This window comes from Trachinotus anak, unplaced genomic scaffold (genome assembly GCF_046630095.1).
Source record: "Trachinotus anak isolate AG129_WGS33_773 ecotype Australia unplaced genomic scaffold, CSIRO_AGI_Tana_v1 ptg000003l, whole genome shotgun sequence".
Lineage (NCBI taxonomy): Eukaryota > Metazoa > Chordata > Actinopteri > Carangiformes > Carangidae > Trachinotus > Trachinotus anak.
The window spans coordinates 22,948,556-22,972,536 of NW_027273854.1; the positions used below are offsets into that span (position 1 = coordinate 22,948,556).

At 40.5% G+C, this 23,981-nt stretch overlaps 1 protein-coding gene across 7 annotated transcripts in view; it reads right to left on the bottom strand.

Moving 5' to 3' along the window:
* Nucleotides 1–23,981, bottom strand: part of caskin1 (CASK interacting protein 1) — a 121,911-nt gene that overhangs the window by 52,496 nt on the left and 45,434 nt on the right. For all 7 annotated transcript variants that reach the window (XM_071474657.1, XM_071474656.1, XM_071474654.1 and 4 more), the window contains one exon: nt 8,276–8,327. In XM_071474657.1, coding sequence (XP_071330758.1) covers nt 8,276–8,327 — 52 coding nt within the window. The remainder of the gene's footprint in view (nt 1–8,275; nt 8,328–23,981) is intronic.

Sequence of the window (23,981 nt, forward strand, 5' to 3'; positions counted from 1 at the left end):
CCTTCTGTTCATCCTCTCCAGTCTCCTCTCTTCGTACTTACTCTCCCTCTCTCCTTCATAAATCCATCATTCTTTTTCCTCAGGCTGATCCCTTGCTGCATTTCCACTCGTCTCTCTTGACTTTTCTTCTCTCTCGTGCTGTGGCGGTGCGGATATGCAGATTTACATTTACTGTATAACCACTTCTGGGCTGGTGGGTTTTCCCATGTGCTGTAAACCTACTTTAAGATATCCCTGTCTGTCTTGCAGAGCAGCACTGCAGCCAATCATGTTACAATCTGTAATGTAATCTGTGGTCTCAGCCTTTTCTTCACTTTGGAGAAAAATTTGTCTCAGTACCAGTGACAAATGTGTGTTAAAATGAATAAATAGTAAATAAAAAGAAAAATTGTCAAAAAAAAATTACTGTACACTGTCGAACGTGCTTACATGTATCACCTGATGTGTAACTGGTTTACTGTCCCTGGCGTTTTACCTTTATTCAATAGAGATAGTAGAATTACTGCAGACAGGAAATTCAACGATAATATGCAGCACAGATCCCCAAGGAATTGAACCAGGGAAGTTGCAGTTTTATGGCATCTTAGTCAGACACCTTATGGACTGAGCTACATTTGTTTGCAGTTTTGTGACCATTGTTACAACTGTTTTCAGTATAAACCTCGGAGTTGCATTACATATTGATACCACTCTTATAACCTTATAACCACTCTTATCTTATCTAGAGTCTGATTGTCCTGATGTCACCCTGTCAAACTGCAGATAGACGATATGATCACCGGGATGTTTACATTACCCTATGAGAGAGAGAGAAAGAGCGAGAGCGTACGTAAGAGCTAGCTTGTCCCCTTTGGCCCGCCACTCCCTCTCTCACTTTTTCTCAGATCCTTTCTATGAAACTATGGCAGGGCAACTGACACTTAATAAAATTTAATACTACAAATAATAATGATGAAAATAATAAGTTAATATATTAATGGGAGAAGAAGCCAATCATCGTCTTTACATCTGCAAATGCGAAAGCAGTCGGCGATCACTTTGATGATTGTCAAATCTCCTGCCTGCCTTGTCCTGCCTCAGCCCCATCCTCTCCATTCATCTCCACACTACCCTTCCACTATTAAAATACCTTTCATACCGCCTCAGAGTTTCTGTGTCTGATTCTCTGTCCAGATATTTAACACAAACTTCACATTAACTGGCCGTAGCTTTGTATTTAACATACACACATAATAATTATATTCTCTGTGCATATACGCAACTTCAACTGACACAAACACACCAAAGCAAAACTGTCTCACAATGACACTCAAGATGGTCACAAGCCTGAGGGAGAAGCATTGCTGGGGGGTTATGATGTTCATGTAGTGATGGAGGCCACAGTAACACAACTGCATCACTGCTGCTGAAACGGTTTTACATCCTCTCACAGGCTGCATGTCTTCCTCCTCTCCTTCCCTCTCTGTCTGTATATTTTTATATATATCTCAGATAAGCTTTGTCTGCATTGTCAACACACACACACACACACACACAAACACACACACACACACACACACAAACACACACACACACACACACACACACACACACACATACTTGTACTTCTATCTTTGTGAGGACACTCATAATGCATTCCCTAGCCCCTTACCCTAACCTTAACCATCACAACTGAGTGCCTAACCCTAACCCTGACCCTAACCTTAACCTCATTCTAATTCTAACCATAACTCTAAAACCAAGTCTTAACCCTCAAAATGTGAAGGTGTCTCAAAAAGTGAGGACCGGCCAAAATGTCCTCACTTTCCCAAAATGTCCTCACTCTGTTAGTAAAATACTTTTTTTGGTCCTTACTATGTAGCAAGTACAAGTGTACACACACACACACACACACACACACAAGCACACAGTCTTTTCATGCTGTTCTGTTTCTGCACAATCACCCCGTAAGCAAGCTTTAGGCTGGTGCTCTTCACCTGTCTCACACACACACACACAAACACACACAAACACACACACACACACACACGCTTTGACCTATTTTCAGTAACGAGAGCTTTTTTGTGCCTCCTAGTCCTTCACAAAACACAAAACACACTGCTGCAGCAATCATACACTAGACAGGGAAGGAAGAAAGACTCTGTCGCTTTACTATCCCATCTGCTGGTGTGCAGTACAGATAAGCCTCTTCTAACACACATGTAAACCTGTGTGTGTGTGTGTGTGTGTGTGTGTGCGTGTGCCAGCTCCTGGCTCATATATCACATTGTCTTGTGTCTCTGTTGTTTGCTAATCAGTGTCTGTCACTCCTCCTGTACATAAATGTGTGGACGTGCGTGTGTGTCTCCAGATGTGTCCTGGCCCTAAAACACACACACACACACACACACAAACACACACACACATAGACACACACACATACTGTCAATAATTTAATTAAACCAGTGTAAAAATGCCATGGAGGTATATTAATGCAGCCACAGCTGTTAGTCAAAAATAATTAAACACAAAGTACAGATCATCTTAGTGTTATGTACATTATTGTTCACTCTTTGTATCTTTGTATTGTGTATGTGGACGCTGAGGATTTGTATTTTATATTTTCACTTATCCTTTTTTGAACAAGGGTGATAGTTTGGTTTCTACCTAGAACAGCCACTCCATTTTGGCAAAAATGTTCTTTCATGTCTACAAACTCGTGCTTACATTGTCAAAAAAACAAAAACAAAAAAAAGAAATAGAAAAAAAAAGAAAAAAATCCAAGCAATGAGTTCAGATGACTCATATGTTAAAGGTCCCATATTGTATAAAGGTAGATGTCCATGTGTTTTTGATTAAAAAGCAGGTGTAGGTTTCATATTAATACTGTGAAAGTATCAGAGCCTCAGTCCACAGAGAAATGCACACAGCCTGTATTCAGAAACTGAGCCTTAAAACCAGCTGTCAGGACTTCTGGAACTTTGTGATGTCACAACAAAGCAGTCACCCCGCCCACCTGAACCCATCATCCAGCCTTGCAGGATTTGGTTTCTGACTGTTTTCCTGCAATCTGATATATTTTTATTTGATCACTCAAAAAAACAGTCAGCCAATCAGAAGAGAGGATCAGAGCCTCTCTTCTGAGTGGCCGACTGTTTTCTTCATATGGATATCAACACTTCAGATAAAACACAGTTAAAGTATAAAATATGGGACCTTTAACTGTTATCTTAAAAATCATATTTGCCTTTATAGCAACAATCGCTCATCAAAGAACCATTTTTCAATTCAAGACTAGAAATCTGTTTTTACGGTCTCATTATTTCAGTCAAGCTTCCACAAGCAAAGAATAGAAGTATAGTACAACACAAAACACAACCAACAACATTAACCATCCATTTGATCATATGATTATGAACTGTTTCTGTCCTGTCTACATTTTGAGTACATGGGGACAGTGGCAGTCAGAAGGACTCAGTTTTATATTGTTCTGATAGACTGACAATATGAAGTTGTTTTCTTGGCTGAGCTGACAGGTGAGTGTGTTCACATTGTCGGTTGTCTCCACATTCAAACACACACACACACTAGTTAGGTCACAACCAAGTTTACAACATGGGGATAAACATGGAGTCTCATCCCCAAAGGGGTTCAGTCCTAACGTGATCTAGGAGACTGGGTGTCAGCCAAAAGAGAAAAATACAGGGTTAAGAAAAAAAATAAATTAAAGTGAGAAACTATGCACTAAAATACTCAGTAGCTTCCAGCTCAGCCATTAAACTGCATCAAATAAACTGATTAGATTAAATTAACAAATGGGGAACTAAGGTAGCACAGAGGTAGCCTATAGTTTGTTGCTGCAGCAGAGAATTAAATTTGCTTCTGGATGGAGGCAGGTTGTAGTATTGGTTTTGTGATTAAGTTAAAAAAAAAATAATTCTGCATTAATCTGATTGTCCATTTGCTGATCACTAGAACTAGAACTTTTATAATATTTCCTTGGAAAAGGAAACATCAGTGCAGGTTGCCAGATGTTTCTCTGCTGCTTCTTTATGAGCACTAAATGAACACTGCTTCTGGTTCGTCTGGTTCTAAATATATGCTGTTTGTCACTATGTGCTTATTTCAAAAGAAGATGCAGAAAGATCTGTCAGCGTTTTCATATCGTGAATCTCTCCTCTCGAGCGAGTGCACAAACACACTCATATGCAGGAACATAGAGAGGGAGGAACTGGGGCTGAAAGTTCTATTTACAACCATGAAAACACACAAAACACACACAGACACACAACAAACAGCCCTGTCCGTGGTTCTGAAACAACAGTTTAGCAATAGTCACATGACAATTAATTTCACTGTTTCACATTTTATTCAAGAGATTTATGACTAACTTCAACAGGAAATGAAAAAAAAAAATGACACAACAGATATTAAACAAAACTTATTTAGCCCACGGATTTTGAAAGTGACAAAAGCTCCAATCAAATAGTGGGCTCTCCCAGATGCTGTTCCTGCAGGATGGGGCTCAAACTGAGCCCTGCCGACAGTACAGCGCATATATAATTGCAGTGGAGCTCTCTTGTAATGCACTCGTCATCCTCAATGGGAATCTCCTTGACAGGGTTTATAAAGAGGAATCTTCATCCTCTACACACTCTAAGTGCTTTGTTGTCACGTCTCCAGTCTCCTGTGAGACACACCACATCCTAACATGTGCGCAGTGCACTTTATTTTCTTTTGCTTCAGTCACTGTATGCGCTGTAAGTGGTACTTACTATTGATTTTAAGCTGGATCAAATGATTTATGGACTGTTGGGTACTTTTTATTGTAATTATCGGTAATATTTTTACTGTTGTTCGTTTATTGTTGTCATTTTCTTGTTACCTTTGTTATGGATTTTAAATGTATATTATTGTTTTGAATTACAATGTAATGTTTAGTTGCGTGGACCCCAGGAAGAGTAGTTGCTACCCTGTTAGTGGCTAATGGGGATCCAAATAAATAAATAAATAAATACATTGTGAACTACATGTCATTAAATTAGTAGTTTTACTACATTTTGCAGTAACTTGCTGGAAGTTCAACTACTTTCATATCATAGTGATTCAAGTAACAATTGTGCACCATAAAAGGAAATGAATGATTTTTAAAAAGTTTTATTTGACCATTGCTTCTCTACCTTTGACCAGCCCTGACTCCTCCTTCTTTCATCCTGACTGCAGCCCAGGCGATGCATCCATCAGCGCATCAGAGAGCCAACAGGGAGCTGACACTTCTTACACTTTGTGATGAACAGCGGGGTATTTTATTTTTGGGTTTACGTTATGACCTGTGAACAGGTAGGCACTTTTTGCAATAAACTGGCACATGACTTTTTTGTATTATACTTTCTAATAATTTCATATCACATGCACATTATCAATTTGACTATTTTTTTTAAAAAGTCGTTCAAACTACTTTTTCTAAGCAGCTTTAGATAACCAAACTAGATTTCTCCCTCAGGTAGTTTTGCTTTAGTTCAACTTCTTCCAGTGTGAAATAACTGGTAGCTTGCAAACAAAGCTTTTCTCTTCCTGTTCATTTCTCCTCCACATATTCATCTCTCGACAAATTATATCTCTACATATTCACCTTCTCCATCACCACTCGCTCCACTTTGCTCCTACCTCCTCCTCCTCCTACTACTGATCTCTAATTATAATAGCATAAAAATGACGACCGGCTCTTGTTGGATTCCTGCTGATTTTAATGATGGTGCAAAAACCAGCTGATTGACACCACTTAGGAAATTATGTTTTATGCACACACACTGCAGATGAGGAAAAAAATCTCCCAGTTTCGAGCTTGTTCTACACAGTGAGTTCATTATGAGTCTCCAAGTGAGTGCTGGGAAGAGTGAATGAATGTGAAATGAATACACTTGTGCAGACTCATTTACAATGTGTGCTCATTATAGATTAACACTTACCATACATGCATTTCTATCACAAACAATCCTCTTGACTTGTTTGTGCAGCGGACAAATGTGCACGGCCACGTTAGCCACAGCCTACATGAAGCACTTAATACTGTGAGAGGAATTAGGAGGCAAAGAAGCAATAACAGTAAACACACTAATTAGATTACACTGTTCACTTTCACTCAGGCTGGCAAAGCCGCTCTGTGAGGATTACTTTTGATCTTTATCTTTATACAAACTACTTTATTCAGCACAGTTTGCAGTATTTTAGCTCCGTTTAATTTATTCTCACAGAGGTGGAGCTGCCAAGACGAAGAAGTAGGAATTTGCATTTCTGTCTTTTGTTGTGCAGCAGATACTCATGGATCGTGGATAAACTGATAGTGTAAGAGCCTGATTAAGTGATGACCACCAGGAGCATCTGCAGCAGCTTCAGTGCTCTTTGGCATAGAGTCTCCAAGTCTGGTTTGATGATGGGGGCAGAGCATGATGTCTAACCCCCAATGTCCCACTGCATCACGGCTGCTGAAGAATATTCTTTTCCATGGTCGATGTGTCACATAAGAGGCTTTCGAACCTCTCCACTAAAATTTACACACAGGACCAACACAGGTTTCTTCAAATCCACGGACAGACTTTAAATTAACATTAAATGATACATTTAATTACTTTCTTTTGTTTGTTTATGTCATGTCTGTAGAGCAAGCTGATGAATTTCCCCTCTTCTAATAAGCACTGTTCAGGGAATAAAATACATTCAACACATTGTGCTGCATGCAGTAATTAAAGTGAGCCAAGTACAACCAACAATGTCGCCGATGCAGCTCTGAACTATAGTGTAAATGTGGCTGCTGAGGAGCAGCCTGCCGGAAGGATGCTCAGCCTGAACCCGTCCAGTGGAGCAAAGAAAGCTGCGTTTTGACCGGAGGGACCATGAAGTGACTTAATCTAGTTCCTGAACATCAGTTCCAGTTGTAAAATAAGTCTCTTCTCCGAGGTCGTACAGTCTGATCGTACAGGAGCTTTGGGGCTTTAGAGAACAAGTCTGACAGGGTCCTGAACAAGGCTGGACGACCACCTGGGAAACGTGGGCACCTGCCCAGGGGCCCCTCCATGTCATTCGGGTCCACGTAAATTAATCAAATTGATTATCATTGGTTCATATTGTATAAGCACTGAAATAAAACATCAACAATGACGGGTCCTCCATCCTAAATCTACTTTTAGGACCTAAACTGTTTAAATTTACCCAGCGGTCATTTATTGTAAAGTGTTTCACCCATTTCTGTGCATTAGATTATTAACACACAGGCAGTATTACTCCATCACAGAAGAACTGCAAGGCTGCAACCAACAATTATTTTCATTATCAATAGGACTGACAATTGTTTTCTTTAATAATATATATATATATATGTCAGAAAATAAAGGAAAAACTCATCATTATTCCCTGGAGCTCAAGTTAACATATTGAAAACTGAATACTTTCGTTGTCTGACCAACAGTAGTAAATCTTTCCCATTGTTACTAAAAAAATGAATTGATCGGCTAATTGTTGCAGCTCTAGAGTACTGGCTGGTGTTTGGTGCCTGGGGAAATTAAAACTCCCCCTGCACAGTGAGGGTCCAACAACAAATTTTTATCCTGCGGAGGTTAATCCATCCATGGTCTTAAAGCTGCAGACCACACTCAGAGAATCGTCTCTGCTACACAATGAACACACATCATAAGGGCCAGGGCCACAGTTCTCCATCTGATGTTGTGTTTTGTTATTGTTTTACTGGTTTCAAGCAAACTAGTGCTCACATCACACACACTCACATCACACACACTCACATCGCACACACTCACATCACACACACTAACATCGCACACACGCAAAGCTTTTAATGACAAATGGGATGCAAGAGGTCATGAGGAGATATATATGTAACATCATGAAATCATACCATTAGTACTCTCCCTATTATCACACACACACACACACACACACCATTTTAGTCTGAACTTCAGCTGATGGTATCTGGACTAATCCCTCAGCTTTTAATACTATGGAGGCAGAAGTAAAACTACCATGATAACACAGCTTTTATATGAATGGGAGCAGGAGGGAGGGAGGGAGAAATGAAAGAGGGTGGATGTTGAAAAGGCCAGGGCAGAGGATGAGGAGGAGGAGGAGGAGGAGGAGGAGGGGAGAGAGCAAGGACAGCAGGGGCAATAGAGAGAGTGAGGGTGAGAAACAGAGCGAACCAGAGAGATGGCGATGACCTTAAACCCAGACATGATAATGGAAATGGATGAGCGGTACGTGGGAGATGTAGGAGAGCGGAACTCACCCGTCTGTGTCCTGGAAGTTGACATTCACTTTCTTTGCAGAACCGAGGAGCTCTGAAACACAAATAAAGTGGAGCATGAATTGATTTTTGCAGCCAATACATTTTACTAACAGCTGGTTGATGCCTTTTTTATGATGTAACACAGTAATCTCAGTGCTGTGTTTAATGTCTGTGTTTACAGCATCATTGTGCTATAGTTTCTTCTCAGTCCTCAAGCCAGGGAAGCAACATTTTTCACTTTTTCCTTTTCCCCCTGAATGAAAGGCTCAGATGTCATTATCACGAGTCAAATTGTCGTCATATTTCCTCGCCTGCTGTTTGTGGGAACGAATGTCATTTCCTCGAGTTCAGGCCCCCGTGGTGGGAATATGTCTGTCGTTCTGAGTATTTACATCACTCAGAGCAGGCGTGCTACTGTGCGTGGTTAGACATGGAGTGAGATCACATGAATGGAGCTCACAGTCAAAGCTCACAGACAGAACCAAAATAAAAACACTTAAAATTAGCTGAATAACTTCCTTGTACTTCTCGTTTCAGAGGAAATTACCAAAATGTTATTAAAGTCAAATAAAATGTTACAAATGCTTTAAGTGTTGAAATGACTTTTTTGCACGCCACACTTTAGTCACTTGATTGCGTCACTTTAGCCTTGTGTTATGTTGTTGTGAGTGAGTGCACGTCATGCTGGCGCCGGGCTTGAAAACCTGTTTGTGACTATGACCTGTTTGTTAAATGCTCCTCATGAATATTAAACTGACTTTTGCAATTCGTCACACTTGAGCGCAGATGGCGGTGTTGTATTGTGTATTTACATTAAAGCTGTGTGAGTCCGCGACATAGGCCAGAATGTAAATCTGTGTTGGACTGGAAATAGAATGTAAATATAAAACAATAACACAAATATGTGACAGTTTCTCCTGCACATCACAGGGAAATCACATAATGTTTATGGTAGAGACAGTAAACAACCAGTATAACAAGATTTGGTCATAGTTTGTTATGGTTAGACTGTAGCCGTCCTAGACCATGAAGTCTGAACTGAAATGAGACAGTCTGGCCTACGGAGGACTTCACATCATCATCACATCATCAGCTGTGCCCAACCTTACCATTGTGCCACCAAGAATGGCTCCTGTCGCCTAGAAACCTTGACAACACCTAACTTTTTTATTTTCATAAAAACCTGAGGTTTTAAGGCCTGTGGTGTTAACTGTTTCGTACTGTTAGCTATTGAGCTGAGCTAAATACAATCTTCAGACTCTCTGTCTGCGTTGTTTGCTTTCATTAGTTGGGGCCACAAAGAATCCACCTGTTGGATCCTGCGTTTGGATCCTGCGTTGCCCAGGAAAAGAAAGCCACATTTCTTGGCTGCACTTGAAGGAGCCTTCGAAATTGTACAGCCTAGTCGCACCAGTGTGATGGTCTTCAAATCCAGCTTCCACAGGATGCAGCACCTTGGACACAGCTTCTACGTTTCACTCTAATTTCAAACTGTGTGTGTTTATATCTGCTGCTTGTACCTGCAGTGATTATCTACACGTTCTCCTACGCTGTACTCCTGCCACATTTCATGCACAGGTATGAATGTGCTTTGAAAGGTGCCTTCACACAGCTTGTGTGTTCAGACCAGTTTGGTTTAGCTGTCTTCCTGTCTCACAATGATGATGTAACTGATTCACTCACTCACTCTATCCATCATGGCTCATCAGGACTGGTGACTGGCTCGCTGCCAAAACAATGTCACAACTGAAAAAACGAACAGCAGGGGTCGATGACCTGTGTCATGATATTATTACAGCACTGCTAGTTAGCCTGTTAGCACCTATTGTTAACACACAAACATGTATTAACACACACACTGTACATACACTGAAAGAAGAGATGCAGACCCCGACACTCAAATACACACACATAAAAGTGTATAACTGTACAAAGACTACTAACACAACATACTACTGTCACCCACATTATATTTCATTTTCTGTCCTTTGTTTTTATGTCTCCTGTTAGCTGACAATGCAGCACTGAGGATAAGGATGAGCCTGCACTCTCCACTCTTTCTCTCTTTATACACACACACACACACACACACACACCCACATGCACCCACACACGCACACTCTCCCCAGGGTGCAGGAAACAGGACAGTCCCTCCATTGTAGAGGAGACAGCTCCCAGCGCCACTGGCAGAGGAACATTGATTTCCTAACAGGCTATTTCTGGCCACTAAATGCAGGGATTCACTCACACAATCTGTATCTCTAAAACACACACACACACAGATGAAGAGCTTTCTATAGTCTCTATGTGTGTGTGTGTGAGAGTGTGTGTGTGTGTGTGTGTGTACTTGTTGTGAGAGAGGTGTAATGCCACAGAACCTCATATGCATTGACTAACATGCATTACAGTAATACTAAGGTGTGGTGAATGGTGAAAAAAGGAAGAAAAGTTCATGAACATGAAACTAAAATAGAGAAGAGATGGACAGGAAGGGATAGAAGATAAAATTTTAAAATTTAGGATATCACTGATAAGCACCATACAATGACTGGCTTCTTCCCAAAAAAGAACAAAACATGCTCACACACACACCAGTCTTTGTTTACGGTCTCACATCTGTCCAGCAGCTGCCAGCCGTGACCTTCTGACCCCATAACGTCAAGGCCACCAGCCATCAGACGTGACCCCTGCCTCTGTGCTGCCCTGTTATGTGACAGGAAAATGGACACACCCTTTGGAACAAGGCAAAAATCCCCTCCTTTCATCTGACAAACCTTCATGACATCTTCATGACAAACCTTTGAGAGGAAAACTTTCCACTGAGTGCATCTGGTTTTCATAAGTTACTGGAAAAATCCACCTTGAATGCTATTTTTACTTTCTGTTTGATGGAGGCAGGTTTCCTCAAGCCGCCTCATCAGTGTCATTTAGTAATATCCTACATTTCCCAAAATCTTCCTGAACCTGTTGACCCGACCTTTCGCTACGCTAACTGTTGCTACATCTGTCAAGCTCTCCATTCTCACAAAACGCAATGACAACTGTAGCTAGCTGGCTAGTTATGCTAACATTAGCTCTTCAAGTTGCTTAAAAACATTATCTTTGATTCACTTTTTATAGTTTACATCTGACTCATTTCAAAACAAGACGCCTTTAAAAGGTTTATAAATATGAATTTGATGGCTACATGTTATTGTGCTAACATCTGAGGCTAAAGCTGCATGTCTCTGTCAAAAAGTTAGCATCCCCACCAGTTGATCCATTTAATCAGCAGCATTAACATTGTATTGCATTCGTTTTTAGAAAGTCCTAGTATTATGAGTATGCAAAGGAAAAATATAATGAAAATATAATAACTCATACAACTCATATAACTTTTTTTTAATACAAACTGCAACTCTAATCTAACTATAATCACATGCCTTGGACATAATGCTCAGTTACTACTGTAGGTAGTTAGCCTGACATGCTAACCATTGCATCTTAGACTTTACATGTTTTCTGTATTTTTGGTTTTGGAGGGGCTAAAAGAAGACACCACCCTCCAGCCTCTAAATGATTATGTCTTACATTATATCTCATAGCATTTAGTAGCACACAATGGGTTATTAATATTTTAGATACGCAATATTAAATTATGCTGCAACGTGCAATGCAAAACTTAAACCAGCAAAAACTCAGTTAAGTCAAACCAGCATAAGCTTTAAACAGTCCTGTGTGCAGAGTGCACAGAGCAAAGTGAATATATTGATCACTCTCAGTAGACTAATGAGGCTGAACAATTTAGAGCCCATTGGCTGAACACACACAAGCACACACACACTCACACCTAGTATATAACACAAACAGTGATGAATACCTCATGTCAAGGTTTCTGCTATTGCATCAGTGTGTCCATGCCTCGTGTGTGTGTGTGTGTGTGTGTGTGTGTGTGTTGCTCTGAGATATTGGACAGCAACAGCTTAGACAGTCATAACAAACAGTGAAACCATGGTTATGGAGAGGACAGCCAGCCGAAAAACACACACTACTTCAAAACACTCCAATACTCCACACCCACAGCGCTGCAGCCTCATTAGAGGAAAACGCACACACAACACACACACACAGAGCACGCACAATGATACTGCGTACATGCATATATACATTCATGTCCAAGGAAGACAATGACGTGCACGCTTAAATGCACAAATAAAGAGTACACACAACTACACACATCTGTCTCTCCCTGTTACTTCATACATAGCTGCTGTGATGGTGAACACTGCAATGACTGCAGGTCAATTGGAGTCACTGACAAAGCATCTGACAGCATCCATAGGTGTTTCCCCGGTTCTACCAGCCTGGACGAGAGAACAGCACCATAAACTGAAACTGAATATAATAAACTACTGTTCAAGACAAAAATCTTCACCAGTTTAAAACCATGCCAATGTAAAAGTTTTGTGGAAATCTGAAATTAAAGTTTCAACACAGAAGCAAAACTTCTCTGGAAATGCTCAAGGCAAGCAATATTTGAAAAACAAACAAAATAAAAATCTGTTGTTATGAAGTCAAAAGTAAATATTATTAAAAATGTTGAGCCCCTGGGGATTTGGGGAGGCTGTTTTCTGTGTATATGCCAGTCAGGATCTTGGCATGCTGCCTTCCGTAAAGTTAAAGCTAAAAAACTGGCATACAAACTGAAAAATACAACATAAACAAGAGGGTTAAATAAGCCAGAGAAACTGACCATTTCATCAGCAGTGAATATACATGACAAATGCAGCTTAATGAGTGGGTAAAATACAAAAGCAGAGCATATAACAGCAAAGTATGGAGTAAAAATATGTAAAAATCCATGGTGTGTTCAATTTGAATCAGAAAATACTCAAATATTTTATAAAATTATAAAATATATACAAATAAGAGGCAAACTATTCTAACATACATGCGTATCTACTGCAGCACTTGCTATTTGAAATCTTAATATAACATATTAACCAAACCACTGTTTGGTTAAAAAAAAAAAAAAAAAATTCTACAGCTCCCCAGAAAATTTAGCAGCTGTAATTACTGCTGTAATTTTTTCTGTCTTACATTATTACCCAGCAAACATGGCCATACAGGCCCATCGTGGGTAGGTGTGGGTTTAGTGTGGGGCAGTGTGGGTAGGGGCAAACCCACATGAATCCCTTTAGGGTCCCTATGTGGGTTTGCCTGTGTGGAGCCCATTGCAGTTTTATCCTCTGGGGCCCCAGTGAGGCTTTATGATGGGAAACCCACTGTGGTCTTGCTCAGAGAAAGCCCACATGGATCAAGGACAAGCACCTCTTTCCCTCTCTTTCTCTCTCACTCAAACACACACACACACACCTCACAGTGACACCCTAGAAACCAAAATATCGGCAAAACAAAATATTCAGTTTATTTGACTGCAGTACATAGCATCAGTAGGTGAAGGGCAATCCTTCAACATAGGTAATAAAAGTACATTTGCCAGTCGTATAAACTTCAAATCCACACAGCAGCCATGTTTTTAATATATTCATCAGTTAACTTGCAACCAGTAAGTGACCTTTGACCTATTGGCTCAGTTTTGTGGATTCAGATTAGGTTAAATTATTATATTATCATGTTAGTTTTGTCTTATGTCATTTTATCTTTCTGTCTTCTATCAGTGGACAGTAACTAAGCAAGCAAAGTTTATTTAGTGTAGTAGAGACAAGTGTTAGCATTGGTGTTGCTTTTCACCACTGGAGACGGCTGTTGGTGAGTAAAGAAATGAATTGACACTGAACTTGCAACGTTTCTTCTAGACTGACAAGTAAACAGCTCTCCATGCTAACGCTGGCTATTTACCAACTGCAAAAATTACATTCCATATCCATAAGTGACATTTTAGTGTGCGTGTGTGTGTGTGTGTGTGTCTGCGTACATGTGTGTGTTACTCTGGAGGAAACCAATGCACCAACCCAAAGAGAAGTTAACATCACAGTCCACTCTGCCCACTCTGCTCTGCTTTTCATGTCTATCCTGAAGGGTATTGATCGTTCCCTGTTAACACGCTCCAGTGAATGTCAAAGGTCACGGAGAGCTGAAAGGCATGATGGGTTTTTAATCGTAGTGTCTATGCATGAGTGAGCGAGCATGTTTAAAAAGGTCAGATAGATTCATATTCCAAATTATGAGATAGAGTCAGTGAAGGTAAAAGAAGAGAATACATGTTTTTTAGGGGGGGATTATTCGCAGTCTGCTGATTATGTATTTTCATACCCGTGGCGAAAATGGGCTGATCTCATCCTCCTGGGAGAGGAAAAGGGAACAATGTCCCTGCTTTTCTTAATATGCTGAGCTGTTATATAATATCTATCCTGGGGAAGACTGATTAAAGTATAAACACAACAAAGGAGTTTAATTTGTTCTATTGTAACTACTACTTACAGAGGAAAGGAAAGGAAAGGAGAGGAAAGGAGCGGAAAGGAAGATTCCTTAGAGCTGTAGCTCACTACCTTCTCCTGTCTCCACAGATTTCTTTTCCTTCCTCTCTTCCTCTCTTTCCTTGGCAGTGAGGATGGAAAATAGTGTGCTGGACTCTGGAGTGCTCTCTGAAAGCAGACCTGTTGTCTTGGCTCTGATCGATCTGTCCCCATTTCCCCTCCTCTGACTGTTTCCCTCACCTCTCCACCCCCCCTTCTCCATTTTCCCATTTCTTCTAGTGGCATCCCTCCCTCCAGGTCCACAAATGAGAAAGGTGATAGAGTTTCTTTTCTCTCCCTGTTCCTCGATTGTGGCAGCTAAATTACTTTGGCAGGAGTTGTAGCAGGGTCTGTCTTCATGCATTCATCCTGCATTATGAAGGTGGACTCTTTTCTTGTGAACGTTTTCCAGCACAATCAAATCAGGAATGTTGTAAAACTACTCTCTCATGTCGGTTTAATTTTTCCCAACTCTGTTTTAAACCAGAAACGTCTCTATATTGACCTTTGAGGAGACACAACCTGGTAAAAGGTGATTTTTTTAAAGCCCAGTATCCATTTCAAATGTGTCTTAATTATATTAATTTACTGTATCATTTTACCTTATCATATATGTAATCAGCAGTACCACAGGTTTATATTGTGACCATCAGCTTTAGTTATTTCATCTTTGTCTCTAAGAAGTCATGTTTTGTCCACCAGTTTCATGAGGCTGGCAGCTCTAATTACATTACCCATGAGCCTTAGCTGCAATGGCTGTGGAGACGAAGACAGCCAAAGTTATGACTCAGAGTTGTATCATTGTGGGGCGACCATATCAGAAGAATGGTAATGAAACGAAACAGACACATTGTCAAAGCAATGAGTGGTAAGTGTTTTAACTTCATTTGTTAAAAGGGTCACTCACTGTGAAGAAACCTGAGACATTTATCACCTAAAGTGATGCATGGATCAGCTCTGATGTCATCTGAATCTGCATGTTTGCATAAACAATCCACCCAAACAAATTAAAAAACTCATGTCGGTTCACACATGACCATGGTTTCTCAGTGGGATATTAAGTGTGATGGTAGGATAAGATATTACACTGACATAGGCTGGTTTTAAATAAACAAACATCTATTTAAAAGTGAAAAAGTCTATTTGAATGAAAATGGCTACAGGTATTTCCACAACAGCCTCAACAAGTCTGACATTTTTAATCCATTCAAAATAAATTTCTGAATGTCACTGCTACTTCCTGAACACAAACCACTTAAGAGCTTATAACAACGTTTGGCTGCTGCCCAAAATAAATAATAAATTTTGATGAGATCAACAGGTTAAACACAGTCTAATTTGTGACTGATGAAAACTGAAGCTTAAAATCACATTTTAGAGAATGTATATATGTATATATATATATATTATTTTATGTCACAGCCACAGATTAACCTCAGTGCTCATGGATGCCAACTGCCATCTACACATCACTACACCTAAATGCAGCTCCCCTCACCTCTGTGGAACTTTTTAGACTTTTTCTAAAGTCATTGTTTAGATTTTTTGGCTTTACTTTCAGCTTTACTCGTGTTTATTCATGTTTTCATCCACAGCAGGAAGCTGCTTTAAAACCTGTCCATCAACAGGCAGACAATGTCAGCTAGCTGGTAACATAGTGAAGCTTTTAGCAGGTAAAGAGTCAGATATTTCTCTGATGAAGATGGTGGAAACCAAATTGGAGCTAAAAGGTGAGTGAACATTGGATTTACATTTGCTGGGTGATCAGAAACACGACTCCTAATGACTGATAATGTTGCTCCATATCTGCTAAACACAGCGTAGATGAGTAAGTGTTTGCTAAATAGTTTGCCATATCTGAAAGATAATTTGTTTGCAGCCACGCAGCCCAAGATGAGTTAATGCAGGTTGAGCATTTTTGTCATTGTGCAACGTCCCCTCAATGGTTTCATACAGTGATTAGAAAAAAAGTGTAATTTTGCTATGTGAACTAGCCTGTGTTACCTAATTAGCTCTAGGGAATGCTAAACAAGTGCACATTAACTTTCTCAGTAAGGTCACTGCAGGCCTTTCAAAAAACAAATATGTTTTTAAAATAAGCAACACAGAAGTTGTGGGCTTCATATAAAGACTCATATTTCACATTGTGACCCACAGTCAGTTCATCCAAAATTAAAATGTTTCTCTGTCCTTCGTGCCTGTGTGCTTGTGTATGTGTGCACTGAATACTTGTTTTGCTTTGGACTCCGTGCACTTGGTGACCCCCCTCTTATTTTCTGACATCGTAAAAGGACATGGCCGCCCCCGTGTCATCAAATAAGGACAGAAGCTCTGTGCAAGACATCATATAAGGACAGAGTGGGTAAGAGTGGGAGCTCTGCCAACATCGTCCTCTGCCTGCCAGATGTACACAAACAGTTAATCGGCCTACACACCTCACACACACACACACACACACACACACACACAAAGTGCTGTATCATGAATGTATACACACTCAGTGACAGGCAGCTTCACATCCAAACCAAACACACACGCATTACAGTGATTCATGAACAAGTGCATATATCTGACGTCTCAGTATAAATAATTAGGATTAATAATTTATCTGCATATAAATACAACCAGAGGGATGGCCTGTGTGTGTGTGTGTGTGTGTGTGTGTGTGTGTGTGTGTGTGTGTGTGTGTGTGTGTGTGTCAGCATGGTAACTGCAGGAGCTGTTTGATCCTTGTTGACTCTCTCTGCTTCCTCTCTCCTCAACACTTCCTGGTTAGAGCTTTGTGAGCAGGTAACACACACATGCCATCTGCTCACAGCTCGCACCAACACACACACACACAAACGCACACATGCTTTAACACTGACAAACCCCCCACTCACATATTTGGATGTCATTTTCCAATTACATTAAAATGCACATATTGTGTATGAGTGAGCATCCACTTGACAACATGTTTACATATTCACACCTTCTCATTTCCTTTTGTGACTCATGTGTGTAACCTCAGCCAAATGAGCCAACATGTTGGTTTACAACGTGTTAAACGCCGTCAAACACTCCTCTATATTTTCAAGACGAAATGTCAGCCAACTTTCATAAAACATTTAGAGAGACTCTAAAGTGGTCGGATAGATCAAATGTGCAGCACTGCTGGAACTCAGTGTCCCGCCAAAGAGCGGTTCCAGCCAGGAATGGCGTAGCGGCGGGAATTGGAGGTAATTTTGGTGCTGGTTCCACATCTGTTGCTGTTTTCATCCAAGTAACCACGACTCAGATGGAAACAGGTCACGCTCACCCAGCAGAAAGGGATGGGTGGTGCAATCTAAAATCTGTAACATGATGTTTGGCATATAAAACAGTTTCCCCTTTTATAAAGTCAACAGGTGATGTAAATGCAGTATGAGACTGTTGCATAATAATGATGTATTCTGCCCATTTATTTTCATTTCTGTTGCTATGCATGCCCATAATTTTTTTTGTTTGTTACTGGATTCAAACTCAAAAGGAAACTATGCAGAGTGTAGTCCAGCATCTCTGTTTGTAATTGTATTTCACGGTATCAGCCTCACTGTTTACTGTTACCTCTATCAGAGTAGCATGAAGTAATGCTAACCCTAGTCAGCATTTCCTACTGCTGCTGTTTCACATTAAAAGCATTCAGCTGGCAAAACACTGGAGACTTATGTTGTGAAGCAGCCAAAAGACAACGGGTGTTGCCAAATTAACCCTGACTGAAATTTTAAAGAAGTTGCAGTGTTAATTAACCATTTGTATCATTTATAGTAGTTAACATGTGTCCTACAGAGCCCACACATCCATGTCACACAACATTCAGATTAAACTGGCTTTACATACTGTGAATTCAGTGTTTTCGCACTTCTCAACAGTTTAAACACACAGCTACAGCCTCCGCAGTGTGATGTGCTTCCCTGGTGGGTTTCAGCATGATAAGAACAGCGACTGGTCAATGTCACCACTTGTGTATGAGCTGGAGTGTATTTTAAAGCTACAAATACTTGCTGACATCTTTCCTCATCATTAAGTCTGGCTTCTGCACACGGGGGTACGGTGACTGTGTGACATGCAGTAAGTTGTACTAATGATCCCTGTCCACTTTAACAGATGTGACTAGAGAAACCTATTGATACAAATGTTATTTGCACAAAAATGGATTTATAGATGTGTAGCTTCAAATGCAATATCACACTAAAACCAATTTTAAAGCAGTAGAGTAAAACCTTCTCCTAAATACCTGTGGATTCTGTGCTGCATCTGCAGGTAGTTTCATTCTGTACCGCTACCTGCCGCCAACACACATACATAGATACACACATGCACACACACACACACACATGCACAGTATGTCCAGATGCACACACCTGCTGCCTGCTGCAGCAGAACTCTGGGAAAATACTGATTTCATGATGTTGCTGCAACCGCTCAGCCTGCAGCTTAACTCTGCCTCCTTCACTCCGCACACACACACACACACACACACACACACACACACACACACCAGGGACCAGTGGCTTGCATAGAGATGGTTGCTAGGCAACAAGCATCCTCTAGCTTCTCCTACACATGGAGAAGTGTTCTGTACACACCAAAACACAAGGACTCAGATCCACACACACACACACACACACAGAGTCGTTCACATTACCGTAATGAGAGTGGCGGCAGTGTGAGAGTGTGACATCCTTATTTCCAGATGAACTGTCTAAAACAGCATCTGCTTCCTCCAGAGCGACTCCAAGTGAACAAATGAGTCTTCATGGAGACTCCTCTATTCAGACGTTCAGCTGACACCTGTACCCAGATCAGCTGAGCTCAGTGAAATAGTCCCTCTTTATTGCCACTGTTAACTCTTTCATTACTGTAATAATCATAATAATGATAATAGTTCTACTCACAATTATATGCTAAGGTTTTCTTTAACTACACCACCTTGATGTTTCATATTTATTCAATTTACATATTAATGTTTAATTCCCCAACCTTTTAGTTCTGTTCTGCTTTGCAGTTATATATTATATATTAATATCTTTTCCTCTCTGTTAGTCAAGTTGCAGGTTTCTCTGTGCAGGATGTGCAGTGAGTCTGAGAAGTCAGAGACAACATATTGGTGCAGGAGAATACAGGATTGTGCATTGTCACAGGAGTGTGTCACGGTTCATGGTAAATATTCACTGCACATTTGATATGTTTAGTGTCAGTTCAAAGGAAGAATCCTAATAGGTCCTCAAGCAGGAAGGAGAGCAGAAAGGTGACGATGTCCAGGCAGAGAGCTGCAAGATGTAGGAGAGAGACTTTCAGCTCAGGAGAGACAGGCAGCACAAAATCATGAGACAGGACAGGCGCTTTGCTGCTGTCGTGAAACGGTGTGTTTTAGTCTGGTCCACATTTTTCTCGTTGGTGTAGTAAACAGCTGAGATGGTGGTTTGTGGGCGGGTGGGGCTTGCCTGTCTGTAAATGTCTCCACTCGCTGATACCAAGTGAGATCAGCTTCCTGAAGAAACAGCAATGAATATAATGTATTGATGAGCAGGTAATAAATCCATTTTGAGCTCGAGAGCAAGACATTTAAATGAGGTAAATTCACCCAGGTCAATGTCATCACACACAAACTGTAGAGAAAATGTCTGCAGTGCCTCCTCCTCTCCTGTTTTCTGACTGATACAAATGACAGTTTGGAGGTCATTTCAATTAAATGATCAGACGATTAACCAAAGGGATTTGTTAGCTAATGATCTGGCATTAAAACGAGCTGAACACTGGCAGATGTAAGATTAAATGACCCAGGTACCAGATGGTGTGTGTTTGTGTTTGTGTTTGACCAGATCACAGGTATGTTTAAGGAGCAGCGTGGGGTCTCTCTCATCTCTGGTTCATGATATACTGTCAGTATAGATCAGCCTCTCTCTCCTCATCTCACGTCGCCTGTGGGACGCCGGTAGTAAACACACTAATTGTGTATTTTCATGTCTCTCCAACAGCGTGAGCCTCATTTTGAGGTGAGCCCTGCATAAATCAAAGCAAAGCAAAAGAGAGCACTAAGCCATTAAAACAGACGGCACTGCAATTATAATCACAGACAGGCAAACAATACACAAACACACTAACTGAGACGCCGGGGATACACAGCAGCATTCATGATACAAATGAGTGATTCTAATTCAGGCTTTTGTTTTGTTGTGGATTATTCCAGTCAAACACTGCATTGAAAAAAACAACATTCCCGTAACTGCGCAGTGATTTGTGAAGTGTCAAAAACTTGGCCCTTCTGTAGCGGTACAAAGTAATTAGTCGATGTATAATGGAGCCCTGTAGTGCACAGGTCTGTAGATCTCATTTATCAGGCACAGCAGTGATGAGGTGGTTCAGATAATATGTGGAGCATGATCAGAAATGAATGAGGTCTGAGATACAAAAGAAAACACTGGATAGGCTACATGATACATCTATGACGTGGCTGTTTTTCAAAGAAATCTTTGATTATATTCAAAATACTTTCAAAATAAATAAAAAGAAATATAAAGGGCATGTCTGAACTTGAACTTAGTGCTTTCAACTGCATCCTAAGGTCTTCCTCACGAAGCCTGATTCAGTTTAAAGTCATGATGTTATGCAGTAATGAAAGCCGCTCATTGATGTGAGTAATGAATCACTGTGTCATTCATTCATTCAGTTGTTTCATTACTGTAGTTGTGGTAAACAAAATAAGCTGAAAAATGAGTCATGGATTCATTTTTTGGTAGATATCAAAGAAAAATGTCCTGTTTTCATCTAATAAATAAAAAAACAAAACTGAAAAAAAAAATGATTTCAGTTTTATGTATTTTTTACTCTTCTTTGTGTGCACATGTGCAGAAAGTGGTCACTGCACTCACATTTCAAAGTCATTTAAAGAATGAAAAGACGACAGAGAAGAACTGGATTAGACTAATCTACATGAGAAATGACCACACGCTCCCTCTCCTCTGCTACTTAACTGAGCCCAGACGATTTCATTGATTGACAGCTGCATTATGGGAAAGTGACAGTCAATAATTGCACGCTGTCAGACTGGACGACGTCACACGATGGATGCATCGCAACACAAAAACACAGAGTCGGAACCACACGTGCGTGCAGTGTAGAACATGTAAACACAACAACATCATAAACACGTGCACAAAAGCAAAGAGTGTATGCAGCCAACACACACAATGACGCACACACACACGCACACACACACACACACGTAAACACAGATGAGCATTGTTCAGAGTGTGCCACAGGAAGTCAGAGGTGCAGCCAGCTGAATTCATTTACTATAAATACACACATCATACCCTCGCTGGCTTTCCACACACACACACACACACACACACACACACACACACACAGCGATGCACTTCTGTGTGCTCCCTCACACACATGTGTGATGCTGGCACATCTGTTTCTGAGGCCTCCAACAGTGGAGGGAGGATCAGAGAGAAAAACACAGGACGGAGAGAGAGGGAGGAAGAGTGGGTGTTTTGGTGTGTGTGTGTGTGTGTGTGTGTGTGTGTGTGTGTGTGTGTGTGTTTGTGTGTGTGTGTGTGTGTGTGCATGAGACACGCAGACCCACCCATCTTTCTTATTCTATTATCTGACCAATTACTCCTGTTTCCTCTCATCTTCTTCTCCTCCACATCCACCTTCTTTTCTCTCCTCCCTCCTTTCATCCTTCCTCACAAACATTTCTCTCCTCTCCTCCCTCGCCTCATATCTTTCCTTCCCCTTTGTCTCTCCCTTCCTGTCACTCATTTTTTGTCTATACACGGTATGCGGTCAAAAGTATGTGGACACTGTTGTCCGAGCACCTTTGGAAGGAGCCAGAACTCACTCAGGTTTGACTAAATTGACTAAAACTAGACTAAAATGTTGACAACATTTTTGTCACTGCTCTTCTGGATCGTATTCCTGAGAGCACAGGCCTGTACTACGACACAAGTTCAACATCCCCAGGATAACGTTTTGTTGCCTGGCTTAAATAAACCTAACATATACACACCTGTGCTAGGATATCTAGGTAAACTCTGGGTTTACCTATCTTACTACATGTTCGTGTGAAAGAGTTTTTTATTATAAGCAACATCTCATAACCATGAATAATGTATGTAACATTATATGTGAAGAAACGTTGATAGTTGCTGGTAAATTCAGTTAAAACAGCATCCAAAAGTGACATTCATTCATTATCTATCCCGCTTATCCAGCTTATCCATTGGCTCAATGGATCCCAGCTGACATTGGGCGAGGGCAGGGGTACACCATGGACAGGTCGCCAGTCTATCACAGGGCTGACATATATGTCATATGTCATATGACATATGTCGTATACAAACAACAAATTCACTATGAGAAATTTGGAGTGACCAATTAACCTAATGGGTGCAGATTCCTGTTTGCAAATCCACGCAGACGCAAGCAGAACATGCAAACTCCACACAGGAAGACCCCAAGCCGGGGTTTCTTGCTGTGGAGCAACAGTGCTAACCACTGCACCAAGTGACATTCAACACAGTGAAATATGAACAACATGATCAAACAAAGAAACACTAGAAAGAATTTTAAATTATTAAAGTCAGGCTAAGGACTGTAAATAAGTGCATGATTTATTATCATTAAGTTTCTTACTGAGTATTTTTGCTCTTTTATCTGATGATGAACAAAATCTTATGAACATGTGATGCAGATAAAACAGTAATGTCAGACTGTTTCTGGAGAGAAGTAGTTCATGTGTGATGAGGTCAGTCTGACTGAAATGTTCATTTATAATCATGGAAATGCTTAACAGTGTTTGGCTCACTGTTCTAATCAAAGACACCAGAGGTTCAGTTTTTATTTCCAGTCATCATCACGAAGTCTCCTCATGTTATTGTGAGCTGCAGTGATGAAGAAGCATCATCACTGTCAGGAATCCTGTTTGATTAAAGTATCTGTGCTCAGTTCAAATGAAGCTGTAATAAAACTATTACAGCTAATTCTATAGTTATTTAGTTTGATAAACTCTCCTCTGTTTGTTAGAAGCTCTGTTTTTAAGACAGAGCGGACACATGTAAGCTCTGGAACAACAAAACAAATGGACTGATTTATATAAACATCTAGTGCTTGTTTTTATTCATCACTTAATTGTAAACTCTTTTGACCCTGTCAGGATCCTGTAGGGATGGTGACTCAGTTTTTCCAGGTATCTGATTGGTCAGTAGTTTGGCTGT